Source organism: Gymnoscopelus microlampas (assembly GCF_963454915.1).
Source record: "Gymnoscopelus microlampas genome assembly, chromosome: 19".
In the NCBI taxonomy this organism is placed as follows: domain Eukaryota; kingdom Metazoa; phylum Chordata; class Actinopteri; order Myctophiformes; family Myctophidae; genus Gymnoscopelus; species Gymnoscopelus microlampas.
In genome coordinates, this window is record NC_139956.1 from 2,631,817 (window position 1) to 2,651,466 (window position 19,650).

Below are 19,650 nucleotides of genomic sequence, written 5' to 3' on the forward strand. Positions count from 1 at the left end.
CTAACGTTTTTTTCCCCCTTTTCTTAAGATTTCACTGACCGAACAAGACCGTTTAACGTGAAATAAGAGTTTGGGCTGAAATTAATACTTAAAATCATTAAATAATGGTTATCAAATCACTTTAAAAATAATTAGTTATTATTAAATAACTTTAATAATTAGTTATTAAATAACTTTAATAATTAGTATTTTTTAAATAACTACTACTATATATACACAATCAATATACATAACCTCCCAAATTATGTATAACCCATAAGCCTAATGGTTATTAGTTTTTGACGACCACACAGTTTTATGTAAAGGTTAAAATGTCATTTAGACAGATGCCAGGTTCATTTGTTTCCCTGGCATCCTTCAATGTATGGATTATTATTTCGATAGTATCTATACATCTATATATATGTGTTTAGATTGCTGCTAGGTTCTTGGTGGTCCTAGTTTATCGAGACACGACACAGTCTCTCTGCATTCTATTTAAGTGTTTACCTTGCTTACTGTAAGTCGCTCTGGATAAAGATAAATGCAATATAAAGCTCATTAAAAAATCATCATGCTTTAACATGTTATGAGCTTGTAGATCTGCTATTGTCAGTACATTGTTAATGTTTAACATGGATCATAAGTTAATATTCATAAAACACACAAGAGTCAGTAGTTGATGCCATGGTAACTTTTTATGTTTGTATCGTCCAATCAAACTTCAGCTTATAGTCAGGACATGATGACATCATAGTGTTAACCAGCGGGTCAAACATAAAAACATTTCATACAGTGTGTTGACGTTATCAGCTGTGAATACACACATGTTTACAACCTTTAAATGTGTGTTTACATTTTGTTTGTGTTGCTGGGACAACAAACATAAACTTTCTTCAATGCCTTGAGAAACAACAACCCCGATATCACCTCCTTCGCTTGACAGATGACAGTTTTTTAATTAAACTGTCAGTTTATCTCTCATCCCTATTTGTGGCAGATTTGATAAATTTGTAAAAAAAAAAAAAAAAAATGCATTTAAAACAATAAAAATGAGAGCTTGTAGATCTGCTATTTTCACAGTCTTAAGTGGTTAATTTTCAAATAAAAAAATGTATCAAAACAAATGTCATACAACTGTGTAAAAAGTGTCACACCGAAAAACGGTAAAAACAAAAAAAACAAAAGGGGGTTCCCTCTCCGAGAACAATGCCCTCAAGAATGAGAATGGAATGTCTTAAAAACATAAAATCAAAATTAACCTTAAAACTCTGGACTCACAAAACATATCTTTCTTTTAAATACAGAATTTTGTTAACTCTTAACATAAAAAAAAACACGTCTCCTTTCTTCGCCTTCCAAAACTCACTCATTTATGAACTCAACTCTGTCATGTCTTCTCAAACGTATTCAATTTAAATTAATCTCAACACTGGCTTTAACATTTTATTTCACGTGGCGCTGCAGATGTTCTAGTCCTGACTTAATAACCTGAAATTAAAATAATTGCCTCTTTTTTTCTTTTGTCTAAAATCGTTCTATCGTTATTTTTCCAAACAGGGAGATTTGCAGGCATTTCTTGTCTTGAGGTCTTCTCTCTAGTCTAACTCTAGTCTCCCTGCATTGCGTCGCCCCCTCTAGGCGATGTAGGGGAAGTGCAGCAGCAGTGCCTGGCCAGGTTTCAGGGTGAACTTGTTGAGCTCCAGCATGGATTCTACCTCCAACGCTGAGTCTGTCGACAGCTTCACCTTGGCCTGTTCTGGTAGATCCAGTTTAGCTGCAGCAGCAACAACAAAGAGGAGACACCAGTTATTTAACCCATTAAGACCTCAAGTCCATTCTACAAATGTCTTCTAAATCCCAACAGTATTCTGAAAAAAAATACTTTTTTCATTTATTTTTTAATATTATTTTTGGAAAATGAAAAAAAAAAATACAATAAAAAAATAAATGAAAAAAGGAATCGGAAAAACACGGCCCGCCTCACGCATTAGGAGGGCAGGGTGAGTCACCAGAACCAAGGACGGGTGTTTTTGATGGATCTAACATGGTTAAAATGGAGTTTGAAGTTACAATAGTGTCTGATAAAATGAATATCAAATACTGAATCAAGCTACTTAAAAACGGTCTGGGGGGCTGACAAAGGCCTGAGTAGACGATAAAATGACCCAAAGGTTTTTTTAAAAGTGAAATATCCCTTTAAGTATGATACTTTTACTCCAATTACTTTTACTCTACTTACATGTACCCGTGTCTAGAGCTTGTATGATACTTGTACTCTAACTACATGTACCTGTATCCAGTGTAACAGTGAGGTCAGCAGAGCCCCAGTTGACAGCAGAGATGAAGCGGTCACTCTGGTCCCACTTGCGGAGGAAGACCATGGAGGAGGATGAAGAGTAGAGTGCAGTGTAGTCCCCGTGCAGCAGGGAGCGCTCTTTGCCCCGCAGGTCGCTCAGGGACTTGAACCACTTGCGCGTGGATGCCCGCTCCGTCCTCGCCGCCTGCAAAGAGCCAACGTTTTTATTTATGTCAGAAAGAGAACATTTTAAAATAAGACACTTTTTAACAGTTACTTTAACCACTTAAATCCCATATCAGGAGTTCTCAATCTTCTTATAACATGGGGTCCTAATAATGGGTTATTTCAAAGTTGAAATAAAACATGTCTTAAATATGAAGCATTGGTAGCCTTGAATAGGAATATTTAGCAGAAAAGACAATTACAACACTGTGAATCCTGATCCTATTGTCCTTTTAAATGTACTTTAAAAGTGGAAGAAAGGTGTTTCTGTACACGTTTGTCACACACACACACACACACACACACACACACACACACACACACACACACACACACACACACACACACACACACACACACACACACACACACACACACACACACACACACACACACACACACACACACACACACACACACACACACACACACACACCTCAGCGGTCTCGTTGACAGCGGTCCCCTCTGCCGGGGTCTCCTCTGTGTCCCAAATCATAGCTGCTTTCTCGCCCTGATGAGAAGAAGGAGAGAGAGAGAACATCCATGTCAGTTACACTGAAGAAACCTCAACAAAAAGCAACTAAGCAAAGTCAGAAAAAAGAAACACCACAAGCTTTGTCATCAGTTTTCATGCCGTGGCTCTATGGGAGGCGCGCAGTCTAGAAGAGGATCTGTCTGTCGTGTGTGTGTGTGTGTTCTAAATGCTCTCACGCCATTAATTAGACCCTGTGTCGTGTGTCTACAACACATTTTGATGCTTTAGTCATAGTCTTTTGAATAATAATAATAACAACCTTTATTTGTATAGCACTTTCATGACATGAAATGCAGCTCACGACTAAATCTACAGTCAATTTAGTCGACTAACATTTATTTTGGTCGTGATGGCGTCGATTAATACTGCTGAAAATCTACAAGATCTACAAGCTCGCCACGTTGTGAGCTTGTAGATCGTCTATTTTCGGATGCACGACACCCGGATCTCTTCCTCCCCACTAGTCCCTCCTCCCTGACATTTTACTCTACGATGATGAAATTGTCAATATCTTTAGTCGTACGTTTTTATCATAGCTTAGTTTTTAATGTAGTTTTCGTCAGTTGAAAGAAGGTCGACCAATATTTAACGTCATAATTTTAGGCCCTGTTTAGACCAGTGGTTCTCAACCTGTGGGTCGGGACCCCACATGATTCTGGGCCGTGGACCCCCATCTCAAAATATGTTGTTCCAGGGACCCCCCCAGAAGCAAACATTTGAGTTACAAATGTTTGCTTTAAAAATAAATATATTCGAAGCTTTGCACACATTTTCACGATTTTTCAAAAATAGCAGATCTACAAGCTCATAGCGCGGCACTCGGTGCCGCGCTACGAGCTTGTAGATCTGCTATTTTTGACTAGCCAAAGTATAAAATAATGCCCCCCCCCTCTCTCTCCTCACCTGAGCCTGCAGTCCGATCTCGTCTCCGTACATGAACACGGGGGTCCCGGGCAGCGTGAGCAGCAGTAGCTGGTACAGCCTGATCAGGGCGGGGGTCCCGGCCATCTTGGACAGGTGGTCCCCTTTGCTGGCCCCCAGGCCCCACGCCACGCTGGTCTGACTGTTGTCCCCCAGCAACACGTCCACTGCCCTGATGCGCTCCTTACCTACAGAGAGAGAGAGACATAGAGACAGAGAGACAGAGAGAGAGAGAGAGACAGAGAGAGAGAGAGAGACAGAGAGACATAGACAGAGAGACAGAGAGACAGAGAGACAGAGAGACAGAGAGACAGAGAGAGACAGAGAGAGACAGACAGAGAGAGAGAGAGAGACAGAGACAGAGAGAGAGAGAGAGAGAGAGACAGAGAGAGACAGAGAGAGAGAGACAGAGAGAGGTTATACTAGTGTTGATTTTGACAGCACATTTTGATTTAGTTTTAGTCATAGTCTTTTGAATAAAATGTCATTTAGTTTTAGTCATATTTTAGTCATCTGAAATGTTTTAGTTTTTGTCTAGTTTTAGTAGACTAAATATCATAAGATTTTAGTCGACTAAATCTACAGTTGGTTTAGTCGACTAAAATGTATGTTGGCGGTGCCTTGATGGCGTCGTAATGGCTGATTTTACACTTGGTTGTATGTTGAAAATAGCAGATCTACAAGCTAATAGCAGATCGCAGCGCGACACGTTGTGATTGAGCTTGTAGATCGGCTATTTTCAGAGCGCAACACCCGAGCGGAACCAAACATAAAATGACTTGTCTTTTAGTTCTACTGGATCTCTTCTCCACTAGATCCCTCACTAACATTTTAGTCTAGTTTTTATTTGTTGACCAAAATGTCAATATATTTAGTCTTAGTTCTAGTCATCACAGCTTAGTTTTTATCTATTTTTTATTTAGTTTTCGTCAGTGTAAAAAGGTAGTCGACGAACATTTTTCGTCAATAGTTTTAGTTGACGAAATCAACACTGGGTTCTACCAAGAGAACACCTGTTACAGATACTTATTACACGGCTTGGCTGAATGCTTGATTCTGATTGGTTAATCACTGAATTCAGCGGTGTGTTATTTGCAGTGAGCTCAATAACAAACCGATCTCATGTCCCAATCGCTGTCTAATCAAAGACTCAGAGCACGTCCTGCTCTTATCAATCTGTGCGGCTTCATTTGATGCCGTATCCCAGTGGTTCTCAAACTTTTTCATGTCAAGGACCCCCAAATTGACACTTATTAGCCTGTGGACCCCCATTTCAAAAGATATGCCAGGGACCCCCCATAAGAGACGATTTTTTACGGCTCTAGCAGTGATTCCCAACCATTTTAATTTCAAGGACCCCCAGTTTGACATGCATTAGGGCTACAGACCCCCATTTAATGGCATTTCTATCACTTGGACCGCAATTTATATTGTAAAATCTATGTCAATGTAACTCTGAGAGTGTACAAATGGAACCAAATGGACCCGTTAGGGTCCATTTGGTTCCATTTGTACACTCTCAGAGTTACAGACCCATAAGGGTCCATTTGGTGCCTAATCTATCATTTAGCTGGGGACCCCCTGGAACTCCCTCAAGGACCCCTGGGGGTCCCCGGACCCCACTTTGAGAACCAATGCCGTATCCAACATGACGGCCATGTAAGACACAAAGGAGACTCTGTGTGTCTCCTACCGGGTCTGTGTGTCCTACGTACCTCCAGGACCCCTAGAGGGTCTGTGTGTGTCCTATGTACCTCCAGGACCCCTAGAGGGTCTGTGTGTGTCCTATGTACCTCCAGGACCCCTAGAGGGTCTGTGTGTGTCCTATGTACCTCCAGGACCCCTAGAGGGTCTGTGTGTGTCCTATACGTACCTTCGGTGGATGTGATGAGCAGGTCGGACAGGACCAGGTCCACTCCGGATGTGTTGAGACTAAGAGACACTTCGTCTACTGTCTGTCCCTCTAGCACGCCCATCAGCAACCTGAGACAGAGAGAGAGAGGAGAGGACTGTCAGTTGAAGTCACCACAGAGATGAAGGAGACGAGAAGACCAATCACCCCCCATGGAAGCACACGGTCTGACCACTCATGTGGTCTGACTAAACGCCACTATGATTATTTAAAAAAATGTTAACTCCATCTTAAGGCATGTTGTAGATTACGTCACACCGATCTACAACATGCAACACGTTGTGAGCTTGGTGGACTGTTTTTTTTACGTGACACCGTTATGTATAAAGTAGGGCTTAACCCATTAAGACCTGAGGCCATTCTTAAACATGTTTTATAAATCCTTTTCAACAGTTTTTTGAAAAAAATCAAAAAAACATTTTTTCAAGATTTTTCAAAAAAAGCAGATCTGCCGCGCTATGAGCTTGTAGATCTGCTTTTTTTGAATAGCCAAAGAAATCTAAAGTGACACAGATGCGTTCCAGGTCTTAATTGGTTAAAAGTGGTTAATTAAAAATCTAACAAGAGTTTTTCAGTATTGATACATATTTTTGATACATAAAAAAAAAAGGTTAAAATAAATGAATTAATTAAAAGATTGGCGTTGATCATTCGATTGATCAAAAAAAGTAATCAATACAATCATCACAAAGAGGTCAATGGATAGTTAGCAGCCCTGGTTCTCAATTCCCGATGTCACCACAAGAGGTCAGCCTAACATTAACTCTCTCTGTCAGAATGGACTGTCCCACTAACCCATAGATATTCAACTGGCGGCCCGCGGGCCACGTGCGGCCCGCGAGGAGCTTCCTTGTGGCCCCTGGCCATATTCAAAAAAAAAAAAAAAAAAAAAAAAATTTTTTTTTTTTTTTTTTTTTTTTTAATTTTCATAATTATTATTTATTTTAACTTTGATTTATGTTATCAAAGTTAAAACAGCACAAATTATTTATCCTTCATTAGTTCTTGAAAGGCCATCTTTCATTGGAACTTAACTTAGAACCTTAAATAGAACCGAATTAGACCGAATTAGACCCGAAAAACGGTTGATTTATATTGGTCAAATAGAACCGAATTAGACCCGAATTAGACCGAATTAGACCCGAATTAGACCCGAAAAATTTCGCGCGCATGCGCGCGCAAATTGTGTGCGCACATGCACGCGCGCGTTTGCGCTGTGTGGCCCCCGACTCCAAGTTATTTTACAGTTGTGGCCCCCTGCCTAATCTAGTTGAATACCCCTGCACTAACCTGTCTCAAACCTCTACAGTCACAATGGACTGTCCCACTAGCCTCTCTCAAACCTCTACAGTCACAATGGACTGTCCCACTAGCCTCTCTCAACCCTCTACAGTCACAATGGACTGTCCCACTAGCCTCTCTCAACCCTCTACAGTCACAATGGACTGTCCCACATAATCCACTCCACCCAAAACAAAACACCCCTCACTGCGCTGGAATGTCTCTGATCTCTGCCTCCATCCAGACACAATGTTCCCGGACCCCCCCAACCCCCCCCCCCCCACCCCAAACACTGTCTCCACCCAGCCAGCCAGGCAGGAGGACTTCAAAATGACTCCTTTGTAAAAACATTCACTGTTGACCCAGTCTGACTGCTTTACTGTTCATCTGCAGGCTGTTATGAGTGAATACAAGATCCCCCCAACCCCCCAACCCCCCAAAAAATAATAATAAACACGCTCGCCCCGGGGCAAATCCGGTGACCTCGGAACGGCCGACACCAGGTATTCCTAAACCTTAACCTGTCTAAACCTAACCTTATTCCTAACCGTAACCTCAGTAAAACTATGTCTAAACCTAACCTTATTCCTAACCGTAACCTCAGTAAAACTATGTCTAAACCTAACCTTATTCCTAACCTTAACCTCAGTAAAACTATGTCTAAACCTAACCTTATTCCTAACCTTAACCTCAGTAAAACTATGTCTAAACCTAACCTTATTCCTAACCGTAACCTCAGTAAAACTATGTCTAAACCTAACCTTATTCCTAACCGTAACCTCAGTAAAACTACGTCTAAACCTAACCTTATTCCTAAACGTAACCTCAGTAAAACTATGTCTAAACCTAACCTTATTCCTAATCTTAACCTCAGTAAAACTATGTCTAAACCTAACCTTATTGCTAAACTTAAAGACCACTTTGGTAGAGGTTTAGGTTGTGTAGTTATCTTGACATGATGTAACTCAAGGTGGACAAGAAATGTAAAATAATTGCTCCATCGATTAGAAATTGGTAATTCAAAATATGCTTCTCATTGACCTACATTGTGCGATGAAACAGATCTCAAAGTCACTATTTTAGCGCATAAACGAACACAAACATAGCTGATTCAGACAATATAGAACATCACCAAACCCACTACTGTTTTTTTTTTTTTATAAATATGTTAACTTCTTGTTGATTTTCCAATGTTTATGATGAAGAAACCCCAGACAGGATCTGTGTAAAATCAACAGGAAGTTAACATTTTCCAATGTTAACATGTCCAAAATTCAGCTGCCAGAGTTCTCACCCGCACCAAGCCTTGGCAGCACATCACCCCTACCCGTAAACAACTGCACTGGCTTCCTGTTCAATTCCGCATCCATTACAAACTCCTTATCACCTACAAATGTCAAAATGCCCTCGCTCCACAGTAGCTCTCAAGCCTACTCCATAAATCGAGCCGGTCACGGACCCTGCGGTCCACAGACTTGGACCTCCTTGCTGTCCCCAACACAAACATGCAAACTTTCGGGGACAGAGCCTTCAGTGTGGCAGCCCCCACCCTGTGGAACTCCATCCCAATAGGGATTTGCCATGCTTCAACACTGGACTCTTTTAAGGCTGCCTTGAAAAGACACCTGTTCTCTCAGGCTTATGGCATATAGTTGTTTGTTGTTTGTTTGTTCATTTGTCTGTTAGTTGTTCATTGTTCTGATGTAAAGCGTCCTTGGGTTTATGAAACGCGCTATATAAATTCAAGCTATTATTATTATTATTATTATTTTTATTCAATGTACAATTGGAACCAAATGGACCCTCCGTTTGTACACTCTCAAGAGTTCTGGGGGTCATTTCTCAGGGTTTCTCTCATAAAGGCTTTTACGTACTTTTTCTTGGCGGTCTTGTCTTCGTCGGTGCGGTTGGCCTGGATGGCGGTCTGGACCAGCGACCAATCAGGAGAGGCGGCGGCCGTGTTGAGGCCCTTGACCTTGATGCCGTCGACGCCCGTCGCCAACCAGAACTCTGCTGCGTCCTGGAGGAAGATTAAATATAACACTTAAGATGCTTCTTCTGAACATATTGCTAGTTTGACCACTTCAAATGTGCTCCAATCTTAAAATAGTAGAACTGAAAACAGCCGATCTACAAGCTCTCCATGCTTGACAGCTTGTAGATCAGCCATTTTCGCTCTGCGACATGATTCCATAGAACAGTGGTTCTGAAACCCGTTCCATTTGTACACTCTCAGAGTTACAGACCCATGAGGGTCCATTTGGTTCCTAACTATCCATCATTTAGCTGGGGACCCCCTGGAACCCCCTCAAGGACCCCTGGGGGTCCCCGGACCCCACTTTGAGAACCAATATGTCATAGAAGACAAGCTGGCTTCCATGTTATCCTAATGACTGAGATCAGTCGTGGCGATCGAGAACTATTAATCTATGTGTTGTCTCATCCAAAATATGTCGACAAACATTATTATATATATATATATATTTGACGTGGTTATAATAAGGTGTTTTCTACGTGCTGAAACGTACCTTAACCTTCTCCAGGACAGCGGGCAGGTCAGTGCTGGAGAACCAGACGTCATTTCCTGGGTAGTTTGGAGTGACGTCCAACACCACAGAGATACCTGGAGAGACATATACAAATGAATGATTAATTAATCAACACCACAGAGATACCTGAAGAGACAACATTCATTAATGATTAATTGATGTATTCACTAATCAACACAAACAAATTAATGAATGAGTAATTAATCAACACCACAGAGACATAATTAAGTAATACATTAATTAATCAACACCTCAGAAATGCCTGGAAGGACATGCACAAATTAATTAATTCATTCATGAATTAATGGGAGGAACATAGACACAGAAATTAGTATCTGAAGACAAACTGTTGACTCACATCATTTACAAAAGACTTCCACCAGACAGTTTCCAAGGGAAGTGCTGAAGAAGCACAACTAGCCCTTAATGTAGTATAAAAGGTGACGCTCACCCTTCTTGTGAGCCTTGTCCAGCAGAGAGGCCAGGTCCTTCTCCGTGCCCTGTGTGATGTCGATGGTCTTCAGGTCCAGTGTGGCCAGAGTGTCTTTCTGGACCGAGTGGAGAGGACCCAGAACCAAACCCTTCACCTTCAGCTGGTTCAGACTGTCTAACTTCTGCTCCACTCCTACACACAGAGAGAGAGACAGAGAGAGAGAGAGAGAGAGAGAGAGAGAGACAGAGGCAGAGAGAGACAGAGAGAGAGAGAGAGAGAGAGAGAGAAAGACAGAGAGAGAGAGAGAGAGAGACACACAGAGAGAGAGAGAGAGAGAGAGAGAGAGAGAGAGAGAGAGAGAGAGAGAGAGAGAGAGAGAGAGAGAGAGAGAGAGACACAGAGAGAGAGAGACAGAGAGAGAGAGAGAGACAGAGGCAGAGAGAGACAGAGGGAGAGAGAGAAAGACAGAGAGAGAGAGAGATAGACAGAGGCAGAGACAGAGAGAAACAAAAAGAAGAAAGAAAGTCATTAAATAAAGCCGTCTAATAATGTCAGTTATAGTTAAAGGCATTATAGCTTCTGACATGTAGAGGAGAAGTATCGATAGATATTTCAAAATAAGTATCGATATTTTTGAAATATCATGAAGATTTCAGAAAAATCTTTGAATATATTGTTTTTAAAGTGAACATTTTTAGCTCAAATCTTTGCTTCTGGAGGGGTCCCTGGAACAACATATTTTTGACATGGGGGTCCGCAGCCAAAATACATGTCATTTTGGGGGTACTTGACATGAAAAAAAAACAAAACGTTTTTTAAGTTACTTTGCCAGGCGTGGTAGGAGGTGGTGGTTGAATGTTAAATAAAGTCTTGTAAGGACACAGTCACACGTGAGGCAGAGACATGTGAGCCAGTCTCAGCAGAACGTGTTCAGCGTGGAGGTAGAGTGAAGGTCTTTATGTGAAAACACTTCACAGTCACATGTTCAGGAGCGTGCTGCTGCTGCCCCGAGGCCTGATGAAATATGATCTCCTAGCCCTCACACCCCTGTGCACATGACTAGACTCACGTTACCTCTAGCACACACACACTGCTTACTCTACTAAATGTATAGCCGTGGTGGAACGAGTAGTCAGAACTGTTTTTTATCCCATTAAGAACGCATCTGTGTCATTTTTAGATTTCTTTGGCTGTTCAAAAACAGCAAATCTACAAGCTCATGGTGCGGCACCAAGTGCCGCGCCATGAGCTTGTAGATCTGCTGTTTTTGAAAAATCTTGCTATTTGCTTCTGAGGGATTCTACAAATGTCTTCTAAATCCTAACAGTTTTTTGGGGGAAAAAAACATGTTGCTATAATATCAGTGGTTCTCAAACTTTTTCATGTCAAGGACCCTCAAAATGACATGTATTTGGTCGTGGACCCCCATCTCAAAATATGTTGTTCCAGGGACCCCCCAGAAGCAAAGATTTGAGTTACAAATGTTTCACTTGAAGAAAACTACAAAACTGAAGCCGTCGCAATATGTTTTAAATACAAAAGTTATGAAGACTTGTTTGTTATGTCATTAAGTACTTTTTTACCTTGTCAAAATGTTTCACAAATAGCAGATCTAAGAGCTTGTAGATCGGCTATTTTCAAATGGACAAACTGTAAAATAGAGCGTAATTGGTGGTCAAATAATTGTAGTGTAGTAAAACGTATGTTTGACTCAGAGATGTAGTGGAGTAACAGCATAAAGTACTGAATAACTGACATAGTCGAGTAAAAGAAAAGGTTGTACTTAAGTACAGTAAATTGAGTTAATACTTTCCACCACTGATAGCCTGTAGCCTTGAAGAGAAACAAACAGTGTGTGTGTGTGTGTGTGTGTGTGTGTGTGTGTGTGTGTGTGTGTGTGTGTGTGTGTGTGTGTGTGTGTGTGTGTGTGTGTGTACACACAGAAGCAGTCCTTTTGTTCAAATAAATCCTCTGAGTCACTTCAGGTCAGCAGAGACCAGTCAGCGCTTTGGTTACCAGGGGCAACCAGAGACACCCCCCCCTTCAGTGTGTGTGTGTGTGTGTGTGTGTGTGTGTGTGTGTGTGTGTGTGTGTGTGTGTGTGTGTGTGTGTGTGTGTGTGTGTGTGTGTGTGTGTGTGTGTGTGACCACACTTAATCCGGTCTGTGGTTCACAGAGATTATTGTCCGTCAGAGAGTCTCACAGTCAGGTTTTATTTTTAGTGTTCAGAACACAGTGCTGATTCTGTCCACTAAAACTATGAGGAAAAATGTCTGTCGATTACCTTTATTCACTGACGAACACTAAATAAAAACTTAACTATGATGACTAAAACTATGATTAAATATATTGACCATTTCGTCAACACATAAAAACTAGACTAAAATGTTTTGGGAGGGACTAGAGGAGAAGAGATCCAGTAGATCTCTAGACATGACATAAAGGTGTGTGTGGGTGTCACAGACCAAAAATAGCAGATCTACAAGCTCACAACGCGTCGCGAGCTTGTAGATCGGCTATTTTCGGCATGCAACCAAGTGTAAAATCATTTCGATGCCATCAAGGCACCGCCAACATACATTTTAATCCACTAAATCGATTACATGGAATTTTATTCAATAGACTAAAACTAATCAAAATTTGCAGTCAAAATCAACACTGGTTCAGAATGTATATATATATGTGTGTGTGTGTGTGTGTGTGTGTGTGTGTGTGTGTGTGTGTGTGTGCGTGCGTGCGTGCGTGCGTGCGGTTAAAGAAAGCCCCCCCAAAAGGGTCCAATTGGTACAATTGGTTGTCCTTGAAATGATTAAAATACTAATGAACAGAGCCTTCATTAGTAGCATTGGCAACACCTGAAGGTAGTTCTTTCCAATATGGAGCCTATTATAATATCCCCCCCCATCGTTCAGCCCTAGAGTGAAGTCACTCCAAGCGGATATATTACACAATGTAACCAAATGAACCTGTGCGTCCCCACGGGCAGATTAAAAGATACATAAATACACAGCATCTTTGTCGCTGTGTTGCTTTGTATCCGTGTCGCTCAACGCGGTCGCTGACGTCATCAAGCGTGCGGACATCACAGAGCTACAGATGTAGTTTAGTATCTTTGTATCTGGAAGTTGAACCCAGCTCAACTTGAATGTGTATCTTTGTATCTTTGTAGCTACAGCTACAAACGTGGGATGTATCTTTGTATCTTCATGTCTCTGGTTTGCATTGAAAATGAATGGTAGCATGTATCTTTCTATCTGCCCGTGTGAACGCACCATTATTTATAGGTCCATCTGTACCCCCTCAGAGCTGGTGTTTTTAACAGCGTTATGGTTGTACCTTTGATGCCGTCCTCGTTGAAGGCCTCCAGGTCGGTGATCTGGTACAGGGGTCCCTCGTTCCACCAGTTCTGTTCGGGGATGTCCTTGCACCGGGGGGCCTGCACGATGATGACGATGGCCCCGGCCAGCATGCCCACCCAGCCCAGCCAGAACAGCACCAGCAGAGCCCAGCGCGTACGCACCCACCTGGGTGAAGGGAAAGAACACAACACAGGGTTAGGAACAGGATGAAAGTATCTGTGTCATTTTAGATTGTAGCGCCTCTATACATCACACTGGTTGGCTATTTAAAAATAGCAAAAAAAAAGCTCATGGCTTGTATATCTGCTATTTTTGAAAAATCATGAAAATGTGTGCAAATCCTTGAATATACATGTTTTGTAATAAAAACATTTTTTTTTTAACTCAAATCTTTTTGTAGAGAGCTTGTAGATCTGCTATTTCTTTTGCACAATCGTGAAAAGAAATGCAAATCTGTTTTTCTCAAATCTTTGCTTCTGGGGGATTCTAAATCCAAATGTTTTATTTATTTTTCACTTATGTTGCTATAATATCAGTGGTTCTCAGACTTTTTTCATGTCAAGGAAAGGTTGACTGGTCTGGACACAATGTATTTGCCACGCTATGAGCTTGTATATCTGCCATTTTTGAATAGCCAAAGAAATCTAAAAGTGAATGTGTTAAGGATTGTAGCTTCACAATTAGCTGTTTGGTGAGCAGGATATTACAGTAAGTGATCAAAATGGCTTCCTCTCAAACTCTAAAAAACATCTACACTGTTTTCATTCCTTTCTCACTATTCTTACAGTAAACACCAGTGGTTCTCAAACCTTTTCATGTCAAAGACCCCCAAATTGACACTTATTAGCCCGCGGACCCCCATTTGAAAAATATATGCCAGGGACCCCCATAAGAGAAGATTTTTACAGCTCTAGCAGTGATTCTCAACCATTTTAATTTCAAGGACACCCAGTTTAACATGCATTAGGGCTACGGACCCCCATTTAATGGCATTTCTATCCCTGGGACCCCAATTTATATTCTACAATCAATGTTAATTTAACTCTGAGAGTGTATAAATGGAACCAAATGGACCCTAACGGGTCCATTTGGTTCCATTTGTACACTCTCAGAGTTACAGACCCATAAAGGTCCATTTGTACGCTCTCAGAGTTACAGAGTACAGACCCATAAGGGTCCATTTGGTTCCTACCCATCATTTAGCTGGGGACCCCCTGGAACCCCCTCAAGTACCCCTTGGGGTCCCCGGACCCTACTTTGAGAACCAATGTTATACACACACAATAGATTACTGTACTCAAAGGAAACTCCATAGGGTTTTGAAATCACGTTGCAAAATCTACAAAGTCACATTTCCTGATCTTGAGACAGAGCACATGGTTCCTCCTCTTTGACACACATGAATGGTGATGCAATTCTTATTGCACGTTGTGCAATGTTAATAAATGCAATGCTGCCAGGTGTGTTAATCATTTACTAAAGTCACAGTCACACCCTCACAGGAGACCACTGGATGAAATTGCCATCCGGAGCGGAAAATGGATTTTCTTTTTCACTAAAGAGCAGGAGAGACCCGTACACATGAGATAAGAGTATGTACGGTAGGTACTGCTTCACACCGTGGAATTCATGTTTTAACCAAATAAATATCACGTAACACCACATTTAATATGACTCTAGAGTCAATATTACGGTTGGGATCCTATTATGATTTAATGATTCAGGTTCTGGATTACTTATAGACCCTTACAGGTCTGTAACTCTGACTGTACAAATGGAACCAAATGGACCCTTACAGGTCTGTGACTCTGAGAGTGTAACACATGAATCCAGTTCCTTCCGGGGTTCCGATACCCTGACCCGGTGGTTCTAAAACTTGTTCATGTCAGGGACCCCTAAATTGACACTTATTAGTCCGCAGACCCCCATTTGAAAAGATATGCCACAGGGACCCCCATAAGAGAAGATTTTTTACGGCTCTAGCAGTGATTCTCAACCATTTTAATTTCAAGGACCCCCCAGTTTAACATGCATTATTAGGCTACGGACCCCCATTTAATGGCATTTCTATCTCTGGGACCCCAATTCATATTGTAAAATCAATGTTAATTTAACTCTGAGAGTGTACAAATGGAACCAAATGGACCCGTTAGGGTCCATTTGGTTCCATTTGTACACTCTCAGAGTTACTGACCCGTAAGGGTCCATTTGATTCCTATTCATCATTTAGCTGGGGACCCCCTGGACCCCTCAAGGACCCCTCAAGGTTCCCCTTGAGAGCCAATGCCCTAACCCTAGTCAAGAAGAAGGCGGTTCCTCCTCCTCTCTCACTCACCCCGGGGTGCCGGCCACCTTCATCAGCTCCTCCTTGGAGAGGCCGGTGAACTTGACCTCCTCGTCGGGAACCTTCAGCTTCACGTTGCCGTTCTGCTCGCCGCCGGAGGCCGGGCCGTCGCCCGTCATTGGCTGCTTCTCCACCTCCAGCTCGTTAAGCTCCACCTCCTTCATGTCGATCTCCGCGTCCTTGCTCATCCTGAGAGACAGACAGGCAGAGAGAGAGACAGACAGGCAGAGAGACAGGCAGAGAGACAGACAGACAGGCAGAGAGACAGACAGACAGGCATAGAGACAGACAGACAGTGAGAGAGAGACAGAGACAGAGAGAGAGAGAGAGAGAGAGAGAGACAGAGACAGAGACAGAGACAGAGACAGAGACAGAGACAGAGAGAGAGAGAGAGAGAGAGATCAATTAGTATTCTTGTTGTGGTCTTTTGGCAGATACGGTCATTGTGTGAATTGTGGTATAACAATACAGTATAAAAACCCTAAACAGTCATACAAATACATGTTTTATCAATGGTGGAAAGCAATGGTGGAAAGTAACTAGGTACATTTACTCAAGTACTGTACTTCAGTACAATTTTGAGGTATTTTTTTTTACTTTACTGGAGTATTTCCAATTTTCAGTACTTTTACTCCACTACAATTATTTGAACACTTTGGTTACTTTGCAGATATGAATGATTACATTATAAAACATACATTAACCACTTTATCCCTATTTTATACCTAGGCTGTTTGAAAATAGCAGATCTACAAGCTCACAACGCATCGGGACATGTTGTGAGCTTGTAGATCTGCTATTTTCAAACATTTAGGTACAAAATGTACTTTAAGTACATTTTGATACCAATACTTTTGTACTTTTAATTTTGTCATGTTTAATTCCGGACTTTTACTTGTAAAATAGTACTTTTATAGTGCAGTATTGATACTTTTACTTAAGTAAAATATTGTAATACTTCTTCCACCATTGTTTACAGTGGACACGCATCAGGGGAGAAAACAACAACTTATAAGGAAATGAGTGACCTATCGAATCTTGTCCCCCTAGGTGTCACTGTCACCGTTTCGCCTGTTTACCAAATTAACTTTTATTTACACTCCAAGCTCCAAACTCGCATTGTTCCTTTTGCCAACAATGACCTGACAATACTTATTATATGACTGTAAAGTACAATAACTTTATTACATCTTCTTTATACTCTCTATACACTGTATACAGCGAATGAATAGTAACTTCCGGGTAACACAATTCTATAGGGACACCCATTTCGTTTCCCAGTTTTGTTTGGCTGATGGAACAGAGCGGTAGTGAGTTCTCTCTGTTTCATAGAGACATTACACTGAGGTCTCCGTCTTTAGTCAAAAATAAACTAAACTACGTCACTATTCATCAAAACAAAGTCTGTTATGTGTTGTTGAAAGTCTATTCTCCAGGGTGGGGAGTCTCTCAGCACCCCACCTTCTCTGTTTAATACACTTTATGGACAAAACATAAAATATGTCCGGCAGACGGATGTCATTTATTTCGCTCTCCTGCGCCCCCTACAGGTCTGCTCAATGGTAATTTACATTGAGCAGATTTGTAGGGGGCGCAGGGGAGTGAAATAAAATAGGATATATTTTATTTTATTCCCCATAAAGTGTATTAAACAGAGAAGGTGGGGTCATGAGAGACCTCCCACCCTGGAGAATAGACTTTCAACAACACAAAACAGCCTTTGTTTCAGTGAATAGTGAAGTAGTTTAGTTTATTTGTTTTACTGAAGACGGCAGTGTGTAATGTTGGCTCTATGAAGCAGAGAGAGACTGTTACAGAGAACCCACTAATGATGTTGCCATGTCCGTTTATTATAAGCGACTTTTTTTGTAATGCTTTTTCTGTTAAGTTGCTACAATCATTTTTAACCACTTAACACGTGTTGCTATTCAAAAATAGCAGATATACAAGCTCGTAGCGCGGCACCGAGTGCCGCGCTACGAGTTTGTAGATCTGCTGTTTTTGAAAAACCTTGAAAAAGTGTGCATATCTTTGAATATTTATATTTTTTTTAAAGCGAAAATTAACTGATATCTTTGCTTCTGGGAGAGGGGGGGGGGTCCCTGGCACAAAACCTTTTCAATTGGGGGTCCGCGGCCAAATGTATATCAATTTAGGGGTCCTTGGCGTGAAAGGTTGAAAACTACTGCCCTAGACCTGGTTTGCTTATTTCTCTTTCAACCTGGCAACACTGCTCACTGCCGCTCTGAATCAGAGGCTGATGATGAAACAGTATCCAGACTTTACAATCACCACGAAAACACCATCTAAAGACAGACAGCACTGAGTGAGTTAATTATCATGTTAATTAACCTGTAATTAATTATAATTGATCAACCACGAGTAAAAAAAAAAAAAAAAAAGAATCTATTTACGGCCACCTGTTGAATTATATCCCAGAAAAAAAAAGAAAAAAAACTAAAATAAACCAAAAAAATAACAGATCTACAAGTTATCAGTATCAACGCAGCGACGCGTTGATAGCTTGTAGATCTGTTCTTTTAAGAAAAAAGTGTTTTACTATTTACGGCCACCTGTTGGATTAGATCGAAGAAAAAAAAAACACAAAAAAACAGATCTACAAGCTATCAGCGCGTCGCAGCGCGACGCGTTGATAGCTTGTAGATCTGTTCTTTTTTTGTGGAACTCTCGCGATCCTTGTATTTTTAACACGAGGCTGTCAGTATAAACTCGATCGCTCCAGTTTCTTACGCTCTATTTCCTCTTCATAAACAAATAATAAAATATATATCTATAAATAAAACAGTTTTAAATGGTAAATCCTCAGGGGTTTAATCCAGTTCCACGTTAAAATAAATGTATAAATGTACCTGTGTGATAGTTAGGGTCAGTATCCTCAGGAAAAAGGCTTTTATTTGCGTTATTTAATGATTCCTCTTCTCTGTGTTGACGTGTTGCTGTCAGTCTGTAGTTCTAACGTTATATCCGGTCTGCTGCATATATCACACACGTTTAACTCCGCCCCCCCCGCCACATGGACCAATCAGATGTCTGAGTCTCTCTCCGCGTGTCTCTCTCTCTCTCTCTCTCTCTCTCTCTCTCTCTCTCTCTCTCTGTGTGTGTGTGTGTGTGTGTGTGTGTGTGTGTGTGTGTGTGTGTGTGTGTGTGTGTGTGTGTGTGTGTGTGTGTGTGTGTGTGTGTGTGTGTGTGTGTGTGTGTGTGTGTGTGTGTGTGTGTGTGTGTGTCTCTCTCTCTCTCTCTCTCTGTCTGTCTGTCTGTCTGTCTGTCTGTCTGTCTGTCTGTCTGTCTGTCTGTCTGTCTGTCTGTCTGTCTGTCTGTCTCTCTCTCTGAACAATAAGTGTAACACCTACTGTAATCTCCTTAATAAGAAAACCTCCTATTCACGTCACAGAGCAAAATAAATAATAAAAATACAATACAAAAGGATGTTTGCATTTTGAATACACTAAAGTTAAAAAAAATCGTATAAATAAGATAGTAAATGACAGAATACAGAAGAATACTTCGTTGAAAGAAATGCAGTGCTATCACTATTTTACGTAAGAGTATACAATATGCTGACACACCAACAACACATGGTCAAAGTTCAGAAGAACATCATTCTATATCAGTTTGATAAAGACTTTATCTCATATCACCTTCATGCTTTTTAAGAACGGACACAATGCTGTTATAGACTATAGTGTCTGTGTATCCAACAGTCATTGATCATGGTGCAAACTTCACTTTCAGTAAAGCAGGGGTCTTCAACAGGGGGTCCGGGACCCCTAGGAGGTCCTCAGAGCTACTATAG

At 41.2% G+C, this 19,650-nt stretch overlaps 1 protein-coding gene across 1 annotated transcript; it reads right to left on the reverse strand.

The window, feature by feature from the left end:
• Positions 1-657: 657 nt before the first annotated feature.
• Positions 658-18,803, reverse strand: slc3a2a (solute carrier family 3 member 2a). Its single transcript, XM_084042900.1, has 11 exons — positions 18,707-18,803; positions 15,828-16,025; positions 13,470-13,657; positions 10,153-10,326; positions 9,681-9,775; positions 9,027-9,172; positions 5,833-5,942; positions 3,942-4,147; positions 2,940-3,014; positions 2,273-2,483; positions 658-1,756 (listed from the first exon to the last, which is right to left on the reverse strand). Exons 2-11 carry the CDS (start codon positions 16,022-16,024, stop codon positions 1,617-1,619), a joined length of 1,542 nt encoding a protein of 513 aa, XP_083899026.1. The 5' UTR covers position 16,025; positions 18,707-18,803; the 3' UTR covers positions 658-1,616.
• Between the last annotated feature and the right edge of the window lie 847 nt (positions 18,804-19,650).